The sequence below is a fragment of the Camellia sinensis genome, chromosome 15 (genome assembly GCF_055761805.1).
Source record: "Camellia sinensis isolate YWXY chromosome 15, ASM5576180v1, whole genome shotgun sequence".
In the NCBI taxonomy this organism is placed as follows: Eukaryota; Viridiplantae; Streptophyta; class Magnoliopsida; order Ericales; family Theaceae; genus Camellia; species Camellia sinensis.
In genome coordinates, this window is record NC_138975.1 from 119,170,808 (window position 1) to 119,185,979 (window position 15,172).

A 15,172-nucleotide genomic window follows, 5' to 3' on the forward strand; every position below is an offset into this window, starting at 1 on the left:
TTAACTGAGTCAATGGCATGGCAAGTTTCGAAAAGTCTTTTACAAATCTTCTATAGTAACCTACAAGTCCCAGAAAACTTCTAACCTCGGTCACATTCGTCGGTTTAGGCCAGTCCACAATAGCTTCAATTTTCTGAGGGTAAACCGAAATACCATCTTTGTTGATCACATGTCCCAAAAATGCCACATTATCAAGCCAGAATTCACATTTGGACAGTTTGGCATATAGTTTCTTTTCTCTCAGAATCTGCAAGGTAATTCTCAGATGATTCTCATGTTCTTCCCCGTCTTTAGAATAAATCAAAATATCGTCAATAAACACAACAATAAATTCATCAAGGTATTGTTTGAAAACTCTGTTCATTAGATCCATAAAAGTTGTTGGTGCATTTGTTACCCCAAATGGCATGACTAAAAATTCATAGTGTCCATATCTAGTTCTGAATGCGATTTTCTCCACATCTTCTGCTTTAACTTTCAACTGGTGATACCCGAATTTAAGGTCAATCTTGGAAAACACTTGGGCTCTCTGAAGTTGATCAAACAAGTCATCTATTCGGGACAAAGGGTATTTATTCTTGATGGTTACCTTGTTTAATTCCCGGTAGTCTATACATAATCTCAAAGACCCGTCTTTCTTTTTGACAAATATGATTGGAGCACCCCAAGGTGAAGTGCTTGGGCGAATGAATTTCTTGTCTAACAGTTCTTGTAATTAGGTTTTCAATTCTTTCAGTTCTGAGGTTGACATTTTGTAAGGGGTCTTAGAAATAAGTTATGTTCCCGGCGCTACTTCTATAGTGAACTCAATCTCTATATTAACTAAGTCTCTAGGCAAGTCATCCGGAAACACATCGGAAAATTCACAAGCAACAGGGATAGTTCCCACATTGGTCTTATCAGAGGTCTTAGTCAAAACACAACACATGTAACCCCTACATCCCTTCCTAAGCAATTTAACAGCTTTCATAGCAGAAATTAGGTATGGGGGAGGAATTATCCCATTTCCAGTAAAAATAAATTCAGGCATACCCGGAGGTCTAAACACAACAGATTTACTTGCACAGTCAATAGTAGCCCAATATTTAGTCAACCAGTCCATACTCAGAATACAATCAAAAGCATCAATGTTAAAGGGCAACAAATCAAAATACAATGTCATATCACCAACCATAATGTCGCATGCTGGATAAACGTAAGTACATAACATAGAACCCCCAGACGGTGTAGAAACAGATAACACATATGTCATAAGTTCTAGTGGTCTAGTTAATTTCCGAGAGAAAGCCTGCGATACGAAGGAATGTGTAGAACCGGAATCGATCAATACACATGCATTTTGAGAACATATAGGAAGAATACTTGACACCACAGTTTCGGTGTTTTGTACGTCACCAGGCACTAAAGCAAACACTCGACCTTACTTCAGAGATTCTTTCCCAGTATTAGCCTTAACATTTGCTTTTGATCTAGAAGCAGATCCTGCCGAACTTGCTACAGGACGGTTGACACTTTCGGACCCGATTGGACAATCCTTTATCATGTGACCCGTTTTGCCACACCAGAAACATGCACCAGATACTCGATGGCAAACCCCTTTGTGTCTCCTCCGATACTGAGCATAATTAGGCGTTGATCCACCACTTTGACTTGAGCTGTTAGACGATCCCGTATTTTGTTTCTTATTCCCAGTAAATGAACGGCCCATTTTGAAACTGTTTCCGGACCTTTTCCCCACCCAATCAGTTCGTGGAACAAAAGTTTGTTTCTTTGTTGCCAAAATGACTTCTGCCATTAGTGCCCTATCCAATACATTCACATGCGTGGGTAGGTTAATAACTCCCACCCGATCCAATATATCTAAATCTAGTCCGCCCTTAAATTTGCGGGCTTTCTTATAGTCCGTGTCGACCATGTGAGGAGCAAATCTGGCTAGCTCAGTAAATTTAGCCTCGTACTCCGCTACGGACATCCTGCCTGTTATCCCAGTTAGGCAACCCAAGAGGGGGGGTGAATTGGGTTATTAAAAATTTCACAATATTAAATATAACACAATATTCAGAATTTGAATAAATAAAAACAAACAGAATAATAATTATCAATATAAAAGTAGAAGAGATAGAGAGAGAAAATCAAACACTGCGATTTATAGTGGTTCGGCACGCCAGGCCTACGTCCACTCCCCAAGGAACCTCCTTGAGAATTTCTTTACTATCAATTGAATAAATACACCACCAAGCTTGTGGATTTGGCACAGGACTTACTCTTATCTATTGAGCCTCACTCAACAATAAATGCCTTACCCTTACAAAATCTCTCACAAAAATAAGGAATAAGAATAAGTGGTAATTGAACCCACTTTTACAATAATTCTCTCACAAAGAGTAGATATGAAAGTGTAAGAACAAAAGCTAGACTTAGATCTGAAAGTGAAAGAGAAGAATACAATTTTGAGCTCACAGAAAATTTTCTCTTCAAGTTCTTGGTTTTTCTCCACATCCAACACTTCTATTTATACACAAAAATATGCCCGTTGGACACTCCTTGCTGACGTCATGGCTTACATAAACACGCTCCTGACGTCATCGCTTACATAAGCACGCTCCTGATGTCATCGCTTACATAAGCAGGCTCTTGATGTCATTGCTTACATAAGCACACTCCTTAAATTTAAATAGTCAGCAAATGATAAGAATTAAATAGATAAAAATAAGATTGATTTTTTTTTTTTTGTTATTTCAAACATGGAGCCACCATTTTTGTAGACAATTTAATACAAAGTTCACAACTTTCAAACAAATAATTTTCTCCATCTAGTTTATAATATATATATATATATACACATATATATATAACTCCATCTTTTTCTTCTTGTTTGATTATAATATGATATAATCAATGTAATGTAAAAAATTTAATAGCGCACGTGATGTATTCTGCATATAATGCTATATAAGTTCTGATCAAAATTTTGCATACAGAAAAATCTCTATAAATAATATTTATGATGGATCTGAAAATATATGTCATCTTTAAAATATTGTATATGTTGTAAAGATTTTAAACTAAATGTATTTTACCACTCCATATTAATTTTGTCAAAATAAGACAACCCATAAATATCAAATTTGTCAAAATAATACAACCAATCAATCATTTTTGTCAAAATAATATAATTAATCAATTTGTCAAAAGATGAATAGTAATTAACCCTATTTTTCAAAAAGTGAATAGTAAAGTTTTTGAAAATATTTAAAATAATCATTTTTGTCAAAATAATATAATTAATCGATTTTTCAAAAGATGAATAGTAATTAACCCTATTTTTCAAAAAGTGAATAGTAAAGTTTTTGAAAATATTTAAAATAATATTTAACATATATATTTTAAAAAGATAATATTATTTTATTTAAATAATATTTAACAAATATATATATTTTAAAAAGATAATAATTTGTGTCAAATAATATGTATATTAACTAATATATTTTAGACATCATCAAAATTAAATAATATGATTAACAATCTCCCCCTTTTTGATGATGGCAATATTTGTATGGATTTGACACAAAATAAATTTGACAAAATATTTGACAACCCTGCGACATATAATTTTCAAAATCATATTTTTTCTCCCCCTTTGACATCATCAAAATAAAGATGAAGATAAGAAACAAACACAGTGGATACAATAATCTGGGGGGGCCAAAAACAAAATAAGGGGCCGGCTGTCTTGTCGGAATCATTGTGGGGATTTTGTAGCATCTCGAGCGCAGGAAGTATGGACAAACAAAAGATTTGAGCAGATATAGCAGATATGCATCGAGGAATGGAGCAATGGAGTGTATAAAAAGTGACACAGATCAGAGGCAAAGATACAAAATCATCAAGTGTTTTGAGAGAAAAAATTGTTTTAGCTTCTTTTGTAATCATGTCATTCCTTACCTTGTCTATCAATGAGTCGGATCTGCATGAGGTGCCTGTAATGCAGGCAAATGAGAGAGTACCAGTGACGCAAGCACATGCTATGCCTGTAAATGAGGGTGCTAGTGGTATTGGCAATCGAAATGATTTCGATGCTATTAATCACACTATGGCTCTTAGTACACAGGCCATGACTGCAGTTTCCAATATGGCGCGACGATTACAAGCAAGAGTACAAGAAAATCAGCAATGGAGAGATGAGGTGTGCTTGTTAAAGCAACAAGTAGTGAATATGTGTAAGGAGAAGAAAGAGCTAAAAAGAAAAAATGCACAGTTGGAGAATGCAGTGCAGTATTATGCAACGGTGATAATGCCAAGACTCACAGAAATCGAAAATAGAGAGAGGCATGTAACAGAGGCTCATGAAAAATTGTTGAGAGAAGTGAAAAAGAAAAAATCTGTGAAACCTTCTGAAAAGTTACCTGTAATCGAGTAATATTTTCTTTTTCTGAAATAAAATTGTGAGCATTTCTTCCTTTATTTATTTATGATTATTATTATTATTTTTTTTTTTAAAATTTTGACTTTGCACAAAAAAATTGTTTGTTGGTGCAGATAAGGAGTATGGCAGATAAGAAAAAAAAATGTATATATATACTCCCCCTAAAATTATGCACAGAATATACACATGCCCTTTTTTTTTTTTATATATATATATATTTTTATAATGATTGTTAATCTCAAAATATGAGTCTCCCCCTGAGTTAATGCACTAGAAATTTCATAAAATTGAAGAAATAAATTACCAATCTATGACACCAAAGGCCCTTAAGATCTGGCCATAAACAACTACACCAAGTGCACTAGCAAAAAAGGAGAAAATAAAAATAAAAACAAATACTTCAATCAAGGTAGAAGCAACCAATATTAAATCCAAGAAAATTTGGAGCACATATAACAAGTAAAAAAATACAACACAGTGCAACAAAAATTTTAACATGTTGATCGGTGATAACCTTGATGAACGGAAGAAATTGAGACGATTGGGTAGATCGGTGACGAATTTTTGTAGATCGGCAATGGATCTTGATGGATCAGTCACGGATCTTGATGGATCGGTGATGGAACTTGATGAATCGGTGAAGATGGTGATGCAGATTTCGGGTGGAGAAGTGATGGAGTTTGGAAGATTAGTGAGGGATTTGGATGGATGGTGATAGTGATGAAAGTGATCGATGATTTTGTGGATGGTGGAGTTGGTTGTAGGCTATGGTGAGGGTGGAGATGGAGTCGGCTAAGGGTAGAGGAAGAAGGGGAGAGCGAGACAGCAAGAGAAGGAGAAAAAGAGAGAGTAAGGGAGAGAGTGGGTGAGAGATAGAGACGGAACGGAAGAGAGAGAGAGAAAAATTATATATATAAATATATGTATATTATTATTATGGTTATTATTTTTTATAATAATAATTATTATTACAATATTTATTTTATTTAATTATTAAAAAATTATTTTTAATATAAACATTATATTGGAGTATTCATCATACCAAGTTCTGTTCTAATATAACAAAATTGTTCTTCATTTAGAGGCTTGGTAAATATGTCAGCTAATTGACAATTTGTAGGCACAAATTCGAGTTCAATGTCACCTTTGAGTACATGATCTCTCAGAAAATGATGCCTTATTTCAATGTGTTTAGTGCGTGAGTGCTGAATAGGATTTTTTGAAAGGTTAATGGCACTTGTGTTGTCACATTTTATAGGAATATGATCATAGTGAAGTCCAAAATCTTGAAGTTGTTGTTTCATCCAAAGCAATTGTGCACAACACCCAGCGGCGGCAATGTATTCTGCTTCAGCAGTTGACAAAGCCACTGAGTTTTGTTTTTTGCAAAACCAAGAGGTGAGTGAGTGTCCAAGAAAATGACAAGTGCCACTAGTGCTTTTTCGGTCAAGTCTACATCCCGCAAAGTCGGCATCTGAGTAACCAAAAAGTTCAAAGGTGGTTCCCTTAGGATACCATAATCCCAAATTTTGAGTGCCGACAAGATATCTGAAAATGCGTTTGACTGCGATGATGTGTGACTCTTTCGGTGCGGATTGAAAACGTGCACACATACAAACACTAAACATTATGTCGGGCCTACTTGCAGTAAGATAAAGTAAAGAACCAATCATACCTCGATATTTCTTCTCATCTACGGGTTTACCTTGCTCATCTTTGTCGATTTTTATCGATGTGCTCATTGGAGTTGCTGCAGGCTTTGATGATTCCATTTCAAACCTTTTGAGTAGATCTTTGATATATTTCGTTTGATTTAAATGGATTCCATCATTAGTTTGTTTAATTTGTAGACCAAGGAAGTAATTTAATTCCCCCATCATACTCATTTCAAACTCACCCTGCATGTCTTTAGCAAACTCTTTGCACAAATTTTCATTAGTAGCACCAAAAATGATATCATCAACATAAATTTGAACGATTAGCATATCTTCCTTTTTAATTTTTATAAAAAGTGTTGTATCAATTTTTCCTCTACAAAAACCTTTGTCAAGTAGAAAATTACTCAATCTTTCATACCATGCTCTAGGAGCTTGTTTCAAGCCATATAAGGCTTTTGAAAGTTTGAAAACATGATCCGGGTATTTATAATTTTCAAAACCGGGAGGTTGTTCAACATAAACTTCCTCCGAAATGTACCCATTTAAAAAAGCACTTTTAACATCCATTTGATATAATTTAAAATCTTTAAAACATGCAAAAGCAAGTAACATTCTAATAGCTTCAAGTCTAGCAACTGGTGCAAAAGTTTCATCAAAATCAATTCCCTCTTCTTGATTATAGCCTTGAGCTACTAATCTAGCTTTATTTCTAGTAACAACTCCAGATTCGTCCATTTTATTTCGAAAAACCCATTTTGTACCAATAACGGGATGATCCTTAGGTCGAGGGGTCAAAAACCAAACTTCGTTTCTTTCAAATTGATTTAATTCTTCTTGCATTGCTAAAATCCAGTTTTCATCATTTTCAGCTTCTAAAAATGATTTTGGTTCAATTTGTGAAACAAATGCCAAGTTACCACAAATATTTCTAACAGAGGAACGGGTTTTTATACCTTCCGCCGCATCACCTATGATGAGGTCTTTGGGGTGGCCATGAGCATACTTCCATTCTTTTGGTAGATTTGAGTCATTTTCTGGAAGAGTATATATTTCTTGAAGTTTCTCCATTGTCATTTCTTCATCATGTTCGCGTAATGGATTTTCTTCATTTTCCTTTTTATAAATGCTCTCCATGCTTGGTTGATTTTCTACAATATCATTACTTAAAGGATTCTTGGAAATAATATCGTTAGATTCATCAAAAACAACATGCACAGATTCTTCAACAAGTAGAGTTCTTTTATTAAATACTCTATAAGCTTTACTAGACATAGAATAACCAAGAAATATAGCTTCATCTGATTTAGCATCAAATTTTCCTAAATTATCTTTATTGTTATTTAATACAAAGCATTTACAACCAAAAGCACGCAAGTGACTAATATTTGGTTTTCTACCTTTCCAAAGTTCGTAAGGAGTTTTCTTAAGAATAGGTCTAATCATGGCACGGTTTATAACATAGCATGCAGTGTTTACAGCTTCCGCCCAAAAATATTTAGGCAAATTATTTTCACAAAGCATAGTACGAGCCATTTCTTCAAGAGTTCTATTTTTTCTTTCAACCACACCGTTTTGTTGAGGAGTCCTAGGGGCTGAGAAATTATGATCTATTCCTAAGTCATCACAAAACTTAATAAAATCATCATTTTCAAATTCTCTACCATGGTCACTTCTAATACTACAAATATTAAGATTTTTCTCATTTTGAATTCTTTTACAAAGTTTTGAGAAATTATAAAAAGCTTCATTTTTGTGTGCTAAAAATAATACCCATGTATATCTAGTGTAATCATCAACACAAACAAGGGCATAAGATTTTCCTCCTAAACTTAATGTTCTAGATGGTCCGAATAGATCAATATGCAAGAGTTGAAGCGGTCTAGTAGTTGAAACGATATTTTTGGATTTAAAAGAAATTCTAGTTTGTTTTCCAAATTGACATGCATCACAAAGTTTATCTTTTTCAAAAACAATTTTTGGTAAACCTATGACTAACTCATTTTTTGAAAGCTTGGAAATTAAATCAAAATGAGCATGTCCTAATCTTCTATGCCAAAGCCAACCATTATCATTTATAGCAGATAAACATTTAATGTTGAAATGAGAAGATAAATCATGTAAATCAAACACATATACATTCTCATGTCTATAACCTACAAATAAAGTTTTGTTTTCTAAGGTATTTTCAATAGTGCAATGAGTTTTCTCAAAAATAACTCTATAACCTTTATCACATAATTGACTAATACTAAGCAAGTTATGTTTTAAACCTTCAACAAATAAAACATTTTCAATAATAGGAAAGGGATTTTTACCAATACTTCCTACACCAATGATTTTACCCTTGCTATTGTCGCCAAAAGTCACATATCCGCCATCCTTTGGTTGGAGTGTGGCGAACATAGCTTTATTTCCAGTCATGTGCCTCGAACATGCACTGTCGAGATACCATCTATCGTTACTGGATTTTGTCTTGAAACATACCTACAAAAATTTGATTTATCTATTGGTACCCATTTTTTCTTGGGTCCATAAAAGTTAGAATTTGATATCCTTGAGATATCCTTGGGAACCCACATCTTTTTTATTTTAGCAAAAGGATTTCTTTTAATAGGACATGAAGGTGAAATATGACCTTTTGTTCCACAAAAATGACATGTGAGATGAGAGTGATTAGAAGATGCATATACAAAACCATTTTTGGCAGTTTTTACTTTTGAAAAAGGTTTATATCCAATTCCGGCTTTACCAAAAGTACGGTTTTGATTTTTAAGAATTTTATCTAAAGTCTCTCTACCTTGAGTGAACTTTGAAAGAGTAGTTTTCAAGTCTTCAATATTTTCTTTTAAAATAATTTGCTCATTTTTTAAAGACTCGTTTTCTTTTTGCAATACAACTAAATGTTTTTCAGAAATTGAAGACTCTTTTTGAGTTAAAATCTCATTTTCCTTTTTCATTTTCATGGCTTCATTTTCTAAAACATTTATCTTGGAAGTCAATGATTCATTTTCTTTTGATAAACTTGAAATTACTTTCTTTTGACAATTATTTTTCAAACTAAGTTTCTTAAATTCTGCATGTAATTCATCAAAAGCTAATTGTAATTCATCAAATGTAAAGGATTCGTCATTTACCTCATTTTCATTTCCAAGTGCCATTAAACATAGGTTAGCAACCTCGTTTTTGCAAACTTCGGTTTCTGTATCGCTTTCATCACTATCTTCTCCCCATGCTGCAATCATAGCTTTCTTTTTGTCCTTCTTGAATTTTTTCTTAAGTTCTGGACATTCTGATTTGTAGTGTCCAGGTTTGTTGCATTCATAGCAGGTTACTTCAGATTTTTTGTGATTTTCTCCTCTTTGAAAATCCCTGTTGTTGAAGTCTTTTCTGAAAAAATTTCGTACACCTTGTTTCTTTCTCACAAACCTTTGGAACTTTCTAGTGATGAATGCCATTTCCTCATCCTCATCTGAATCATCTTCCTTATCCTCTTGATGTTTCGAGGTGGATTTGAAAGCTATTCCTTTCTTCTTGTTGTTGTCCTCCTCTTCCTTTCCTTCTTGCATTATGAGCTCATGAGTTAAGAGAGATCCCATTAACTCATCTAGACTTAGCTTTGATAAATCCTTGGCTTCGGTAATGGCAATGACTTTTGTCTCCCAACTTTTTGGCAATGACCTAAGCACTTTTCTTACAATTTCAGCATTAGTATATATTTTGCCAAGAGAAGTTAAACCATTAATAATATCAGTAAAACGAGTAAACATTTGAGGAATAGTTTCATCAGGCTTCATTTTAAAAAGTTCATAATTATGGACTAGCAAACTGACTCTAGATTCTTTAACTTGTTCGGTTCCCTCATGAGTCACTATAAGCTTGTCCCAAATTTCTTTAGCGGTTTTACATGTGGAAATTCTATTGAACTCGTTGGCATCTAAAGCACAGTACAACATGTTTGTAGCTTTGACATTAATTTGGGCCATTCTAGTATCTGATTCATCCCACTCATCTTCAGGTTTTGGTACCCTAAGTCCATCTATAGTTTTGGTAGGAATTTTTGGACCATTACAAATAATTTTCCAACATTCATAATCATTAGATTGAATATGTATGGTCATCCTAGTTTTCCAATAACTAAAATTTGTGCCACTAAATAGAGGTGGCCTATTAGATGCTTGTCCCTCGGGTAAGGAATAACTAGGGGTTGCCATGATCTACTCTGAGACGGTTAAGTCACAAAAACTAGAGTCTAGGCTTTGATACCAATTGTTATCCCAGTTAGGCAACCCAAGAGGGGGGGTGAATTGGGTTATTAAAAATTTCACAATATTAAATATAACACAATATTCAGAATTTGAATAAATAAAAACAAACAGAATAATAATTATCAATATAAAAGTAGAAGAGATAGAGAGAGAAAATCAAACACTGCGATTTATAGTGGTTCGGCACGCCAGGCCTACGTCCACTCCCCAAGGAACCTCCTTGAGAATTTCTTTACTATCAATTGAATAAATACACCACCAAGCTTGTGGATTTGGCACAGGACTTACTCTTATCTATTGAGCCTCACTCAACAATAAATGCCTTACCCTTACAAAATCTCTCACAAAAATAAGGAATAAGAATAAGTGGTAATTGAACCCACTTTTACAATAATTCTCTCACAAAGAGTAGATATGAAAGTGTAAGAACAAAAGCTAGACTTAGATCTGAAAGTGAAAGAGAAGAATACAATTTTGAGCTCACAGAAAATTTTCTCTTCAAGTTCTTGGTTTTTCTCCACATCCAACACTTCTATTTATACACAAAAATATGCCCGTTGGACACTCCTTGCTGACGTCATGGCTTACATAAACACGCTCCTGACGTCATCGCTTACATAAGCACGCTCCTGATGTCATCGCTTACATAAGCAGGCTCTTGATGTCATTGCTTACATAAGCACACTCCTTAAATTTAAATAGTCAGCAAATGATAAGAATTAAATAGATAAAAATAAGATTGATTTTTTTTTTTTTGTTATTTCAAACATGGAGCCACCATTTTTGTAGACAATTTAATACAAAGTTCACAACTTTCAAACAAATAATTTTCTCCATCTAGTTTATAATATATATATATATATACACATATATATATAACTCCATCTTTTTCTTCTTGTTTGATTATAATATGATATAATCAATGTAATGTAAAAAATTTAATAGCGCACGTGATGTATTCTGCATATAATGCTATATAAGTTCTGATCAAAATTTTGCATACAGAAAAATCTCTATAAATAATATTTATGATGGATCTGAAAATATATGTCATCTTTAAAATATTGTATATGTTGTAAAGATTTTAAACTAAATGTATTTTACCACTCCATATTAATTTTGTCAAAATAAGACAACCCATAAATATCAAATTTGTCAAAATAATACAACCAATCAATCATTTTTGTCAAAATAATATAATTAATCAATTTGTCAAAAGATGAATAGTAATTAACCCTATTTTTCAAAAAGTGAATAGTAAAGTTTTTGAAAATATTTAAAATAATCATTTTTGTCAAAATAATATAATTAATCGATTTTTCAAAAGATGAATAGTAATTAACCCTATTTTTCAAAAAGTGAATAGTAAAGTTTTTGAAAATATTTAAAATAATATTTAACATATATATTTTAAAAAGATAATATTATTTTATTTAAATAATATTTAACAAATATATATATTTTAAAAAGATAATAATTTGTGTCAAATAATATGTATATTAACTAATATATTTTAGACATCATCAAAATTAAATAATATGATTAACACTGCCTTGTTTGAGTTCTTGAAATTCTAAAACCTTTCGGTCCCGAAAGCACTGGGGAAAGTACTTATCATAGAAAATTGTATTAAATTGAGCCAATGTCATATTTTCGTCATTGTTTTGAACCAATAACCACCACCTTCGAGCTTCATCCTGCAGCGTGTAGGTGGCCAGAAGGACTTTCTGAGTTTCAGAACAGGGAAATACCTCAAACAATTTCTCCATTTCCAACAACCATGTTTCAGCCTTTAACGGTTCAATTTCGCCAAGGAAGGTTGGCGGTTTCATCTTCATAAAATTTTGAGTCAGATTGATTATGTCACTATTGCCCGGTTCCACTGGTGCCGGCGGAGGTGGAGGAGGTAGAGGGTGTTGTCTCTGTTGTTGCATTACTACCTCAGTTAGGACTGTAAGCATTTGTTCCATTCTACTCATCCGGGACTCCGACGACCCTGCTGTATCATCACTTCTCACATTGTCCGTTTGCTATAAGTAAACAGGTCATTATAAACATAAGCAAATAGTCCTTGTCACTTTATTCAATTTCTTTGATCTCATAATACATGATCATAATTGGATTTACGCTTTCACTTTTAAACAAACACACTTAGGCATGTAGATGGAATGCCCCTACTTTTTACTAGGACATCTTAAGCTCATATGGACTTGTGTATGCAGTAAAACACGTGCTCTGATACCACTCTATCACGACCTAAACCCGTCCCTATAGGTTTAGCATCGTAATCGGCCAGTAATCCTTGGATTACCGAAGGCCTCTGAACAGATTAACATATAGCTAGGGGCCTCTGTTACGACCCAAACCTGCCCTTATAGGTTTAGTATCGTAACCGGCCAGTAATCCTTAGATTACCGAAGGCTTCTGAACAGATTAACATATAGTTAGGGGCTGCGGAAGCAAATAGACAAACTTACATAGTCCATAGAGCTGTGCAAACATATGAGGGACAGGAAATTAAAAACTTTTCATATACATATATGCATATATGCAGATATGGCGTCGAAAAGTACAGTAATCTTACATCACCCAAGCCGCATACACAAGATTTCAAGCGTGCTCAGACCAGACATAAACATTTTGAAAGTACAAAAGTCCCAAGAACACAAAACTCAACAGATCACAAAAGGGAACCTCTACGGGAGGCATGATAGCTGGCTGACACCAAAACTCGCCAAATAGCATCTCAGGCCTGGTCACGCGCTTGCTCACCTACATACATATAAATAAATAGTGAGCGGAAGCCCAGTGAACAATAACAGAGTAAAGGGTTTAATGAATGTTGTCCATAATAGTTACAGAAAATAGTATTCAATAGTTGTCAGAAATGGCTTCATAAACCTGTTCAGAAATCATAGTTCATTACAGATACAGATTCAGAATCATATTCATAATCAAAATTTGTAGTTAGTCGTACGTGGTACATTCATTAGCCCTAGCAGAGACAGTTGGCCCATAAAGGGACGGCCATAAAGGCATACAGTTGACCATAAAAGGACGGCCATAAAGGCATACAGTTGACTTATGTGCACGGAGACGGTACAGTTGGCTCATGAGACGTATAGTTGGCCCATAAATGAGACGTAAGGATCCATAACAGTTGGCTCATGAGACATACAGTTGACCCATAATTGGGACGTAACAGAACAAATAACATATATCATTTGAAGCTAAGAATGCCACGAATACATTTCAGAAACATTGGACAACCAATCATTCATATAGAAAATGTTATTTCAGAAAACAGATCATCTTATATCATTCAGAAAATACTTATAATTGAACATAGCTTTACAAATTTATTACTCATAGTTGGCTTCGGGTGCAGACAAACAGAGCAGATTAATCAAATGGTTTGAGGCACGCAACCTACACGAACATACATACAAATACACACTTGAAATACGCGTTCGAATTATTCATAACTTGTTTTTTTTGTTCTTGTTGTGTTTTTAGTCTTCGACCTCATTGTGGAGTCTTAATCATGGCCTAGGAATGCCTAGGATGGAATGAGGATGCAAAAAAGCACTTGAAAATATTTTCCAAAATTTGCTGAAAACAGGGTCCACGCTCGAGCGTTGCTTTTCTCGCTCGAGCGGACATGTAGAATGTGAAGGTTCGCTCGAGCATGGCTTTTCTCACTCGAGTGGACTGCAAACATAGACAAAAGTACTAATTGCATGATTATACGCTCGACGGACGCTCGATCCCCGTTCGAGCGTGAAACTCAGATCCTCGCTCGAGCGTGACTTCCCTCGCTCGAGTGGACTGCAAAACATATGAACTACTAGGTATATATATTTCACGCTCGAGCGCGACTTACGTCGCTCGAGCAGAAGTACACGTACTCAGAGTGCTTGCTCGAGCGTGAAGTCTCCCGCTCAAGCGTGGATCAAATTTCTGAAATTTTCAACTTTGATCTTCAAGTCCAAACTCGACCTCTAAGGCATCAAATCTCATTTTTCTGGGTCAAAACTTGAGAAAATACATGAAGACCCTTAAAACAACATAAATTAAAAATCCATTCAAGAAATCATGGCTCAATGGCTTGCTAATTGTACAAAAATTCAACTTGAAACTCAAGAATGATCCATGAACTAGACATGCATGAACTACCACCCACCACCCGCCACCGTCACCTACCCCCCACCGTTACCACCACCCACCCGCCATCCGCCACCCACCTGCCACCACCCGCCACCACCCACTCGCTACCACCCACCACCCGCAACCGTCACCCACCCACCGGCCACCACCCACCTGCCACCACCCACCACCACCGGCCACCGGCCACCCACCACCTGCCACCCGCCGCCACCACCACCACCACCCACTAGCTACCACCCACCACCCGCCACCGTCACCATCACCCACCCACCCACCACCACCCCACCGTCACCACTTTCCACCACCGTCTTCCGCCGCCACTTGCCATTTCTCACTCTTTTTTATATTTTTAAATTTTTTAAACATTTTGTCAATTACCGAATGCGTTTGTAGTTTATGTTTTTCTAAAAATAAACAAAAACCAGTTTATAAAATTTTTGTAAATATAAACTGAAAACGTAAACGTTACCAAACAGACCCTTACGTTTTCAGTTTATATTTACAAAAATTTTAAAAACTCAAATAAAAACTTGTTTGGTAAATTTTTGATTTATAAATCAATGGTCTCAGTTTATAAATTTGGCCAAAAACTGTAAACTCAAAAAATGAGTTTACGTTTTGAGTTTTTTTTTTTTACCACCCAACACTAGCCACCA

The 15,172-nt window shown here is 34.8% G+C and overlaps 1 protein-coding gene across 1 annotated transcript; it reads right to left on the reverse strand.

Annotated features, from left to right (window-relative positions):
• Window positions 1-775: 775 nt before the first annotated feature.
• Window positions 776-1,252, reverse strand: LOC145813240 (uncharacterized). Its single transcript, XM_082908524.1, has one exon. The coding sequence runs from the start codon at window positions 1,250-1,252 to the stop codon at window positions 776-778; it is 477 nt and encodes a 158-aa protein (XP_082764650.1).
• Window positions 1,253-15,172: the final 13,920 nt, after the last annotated feature.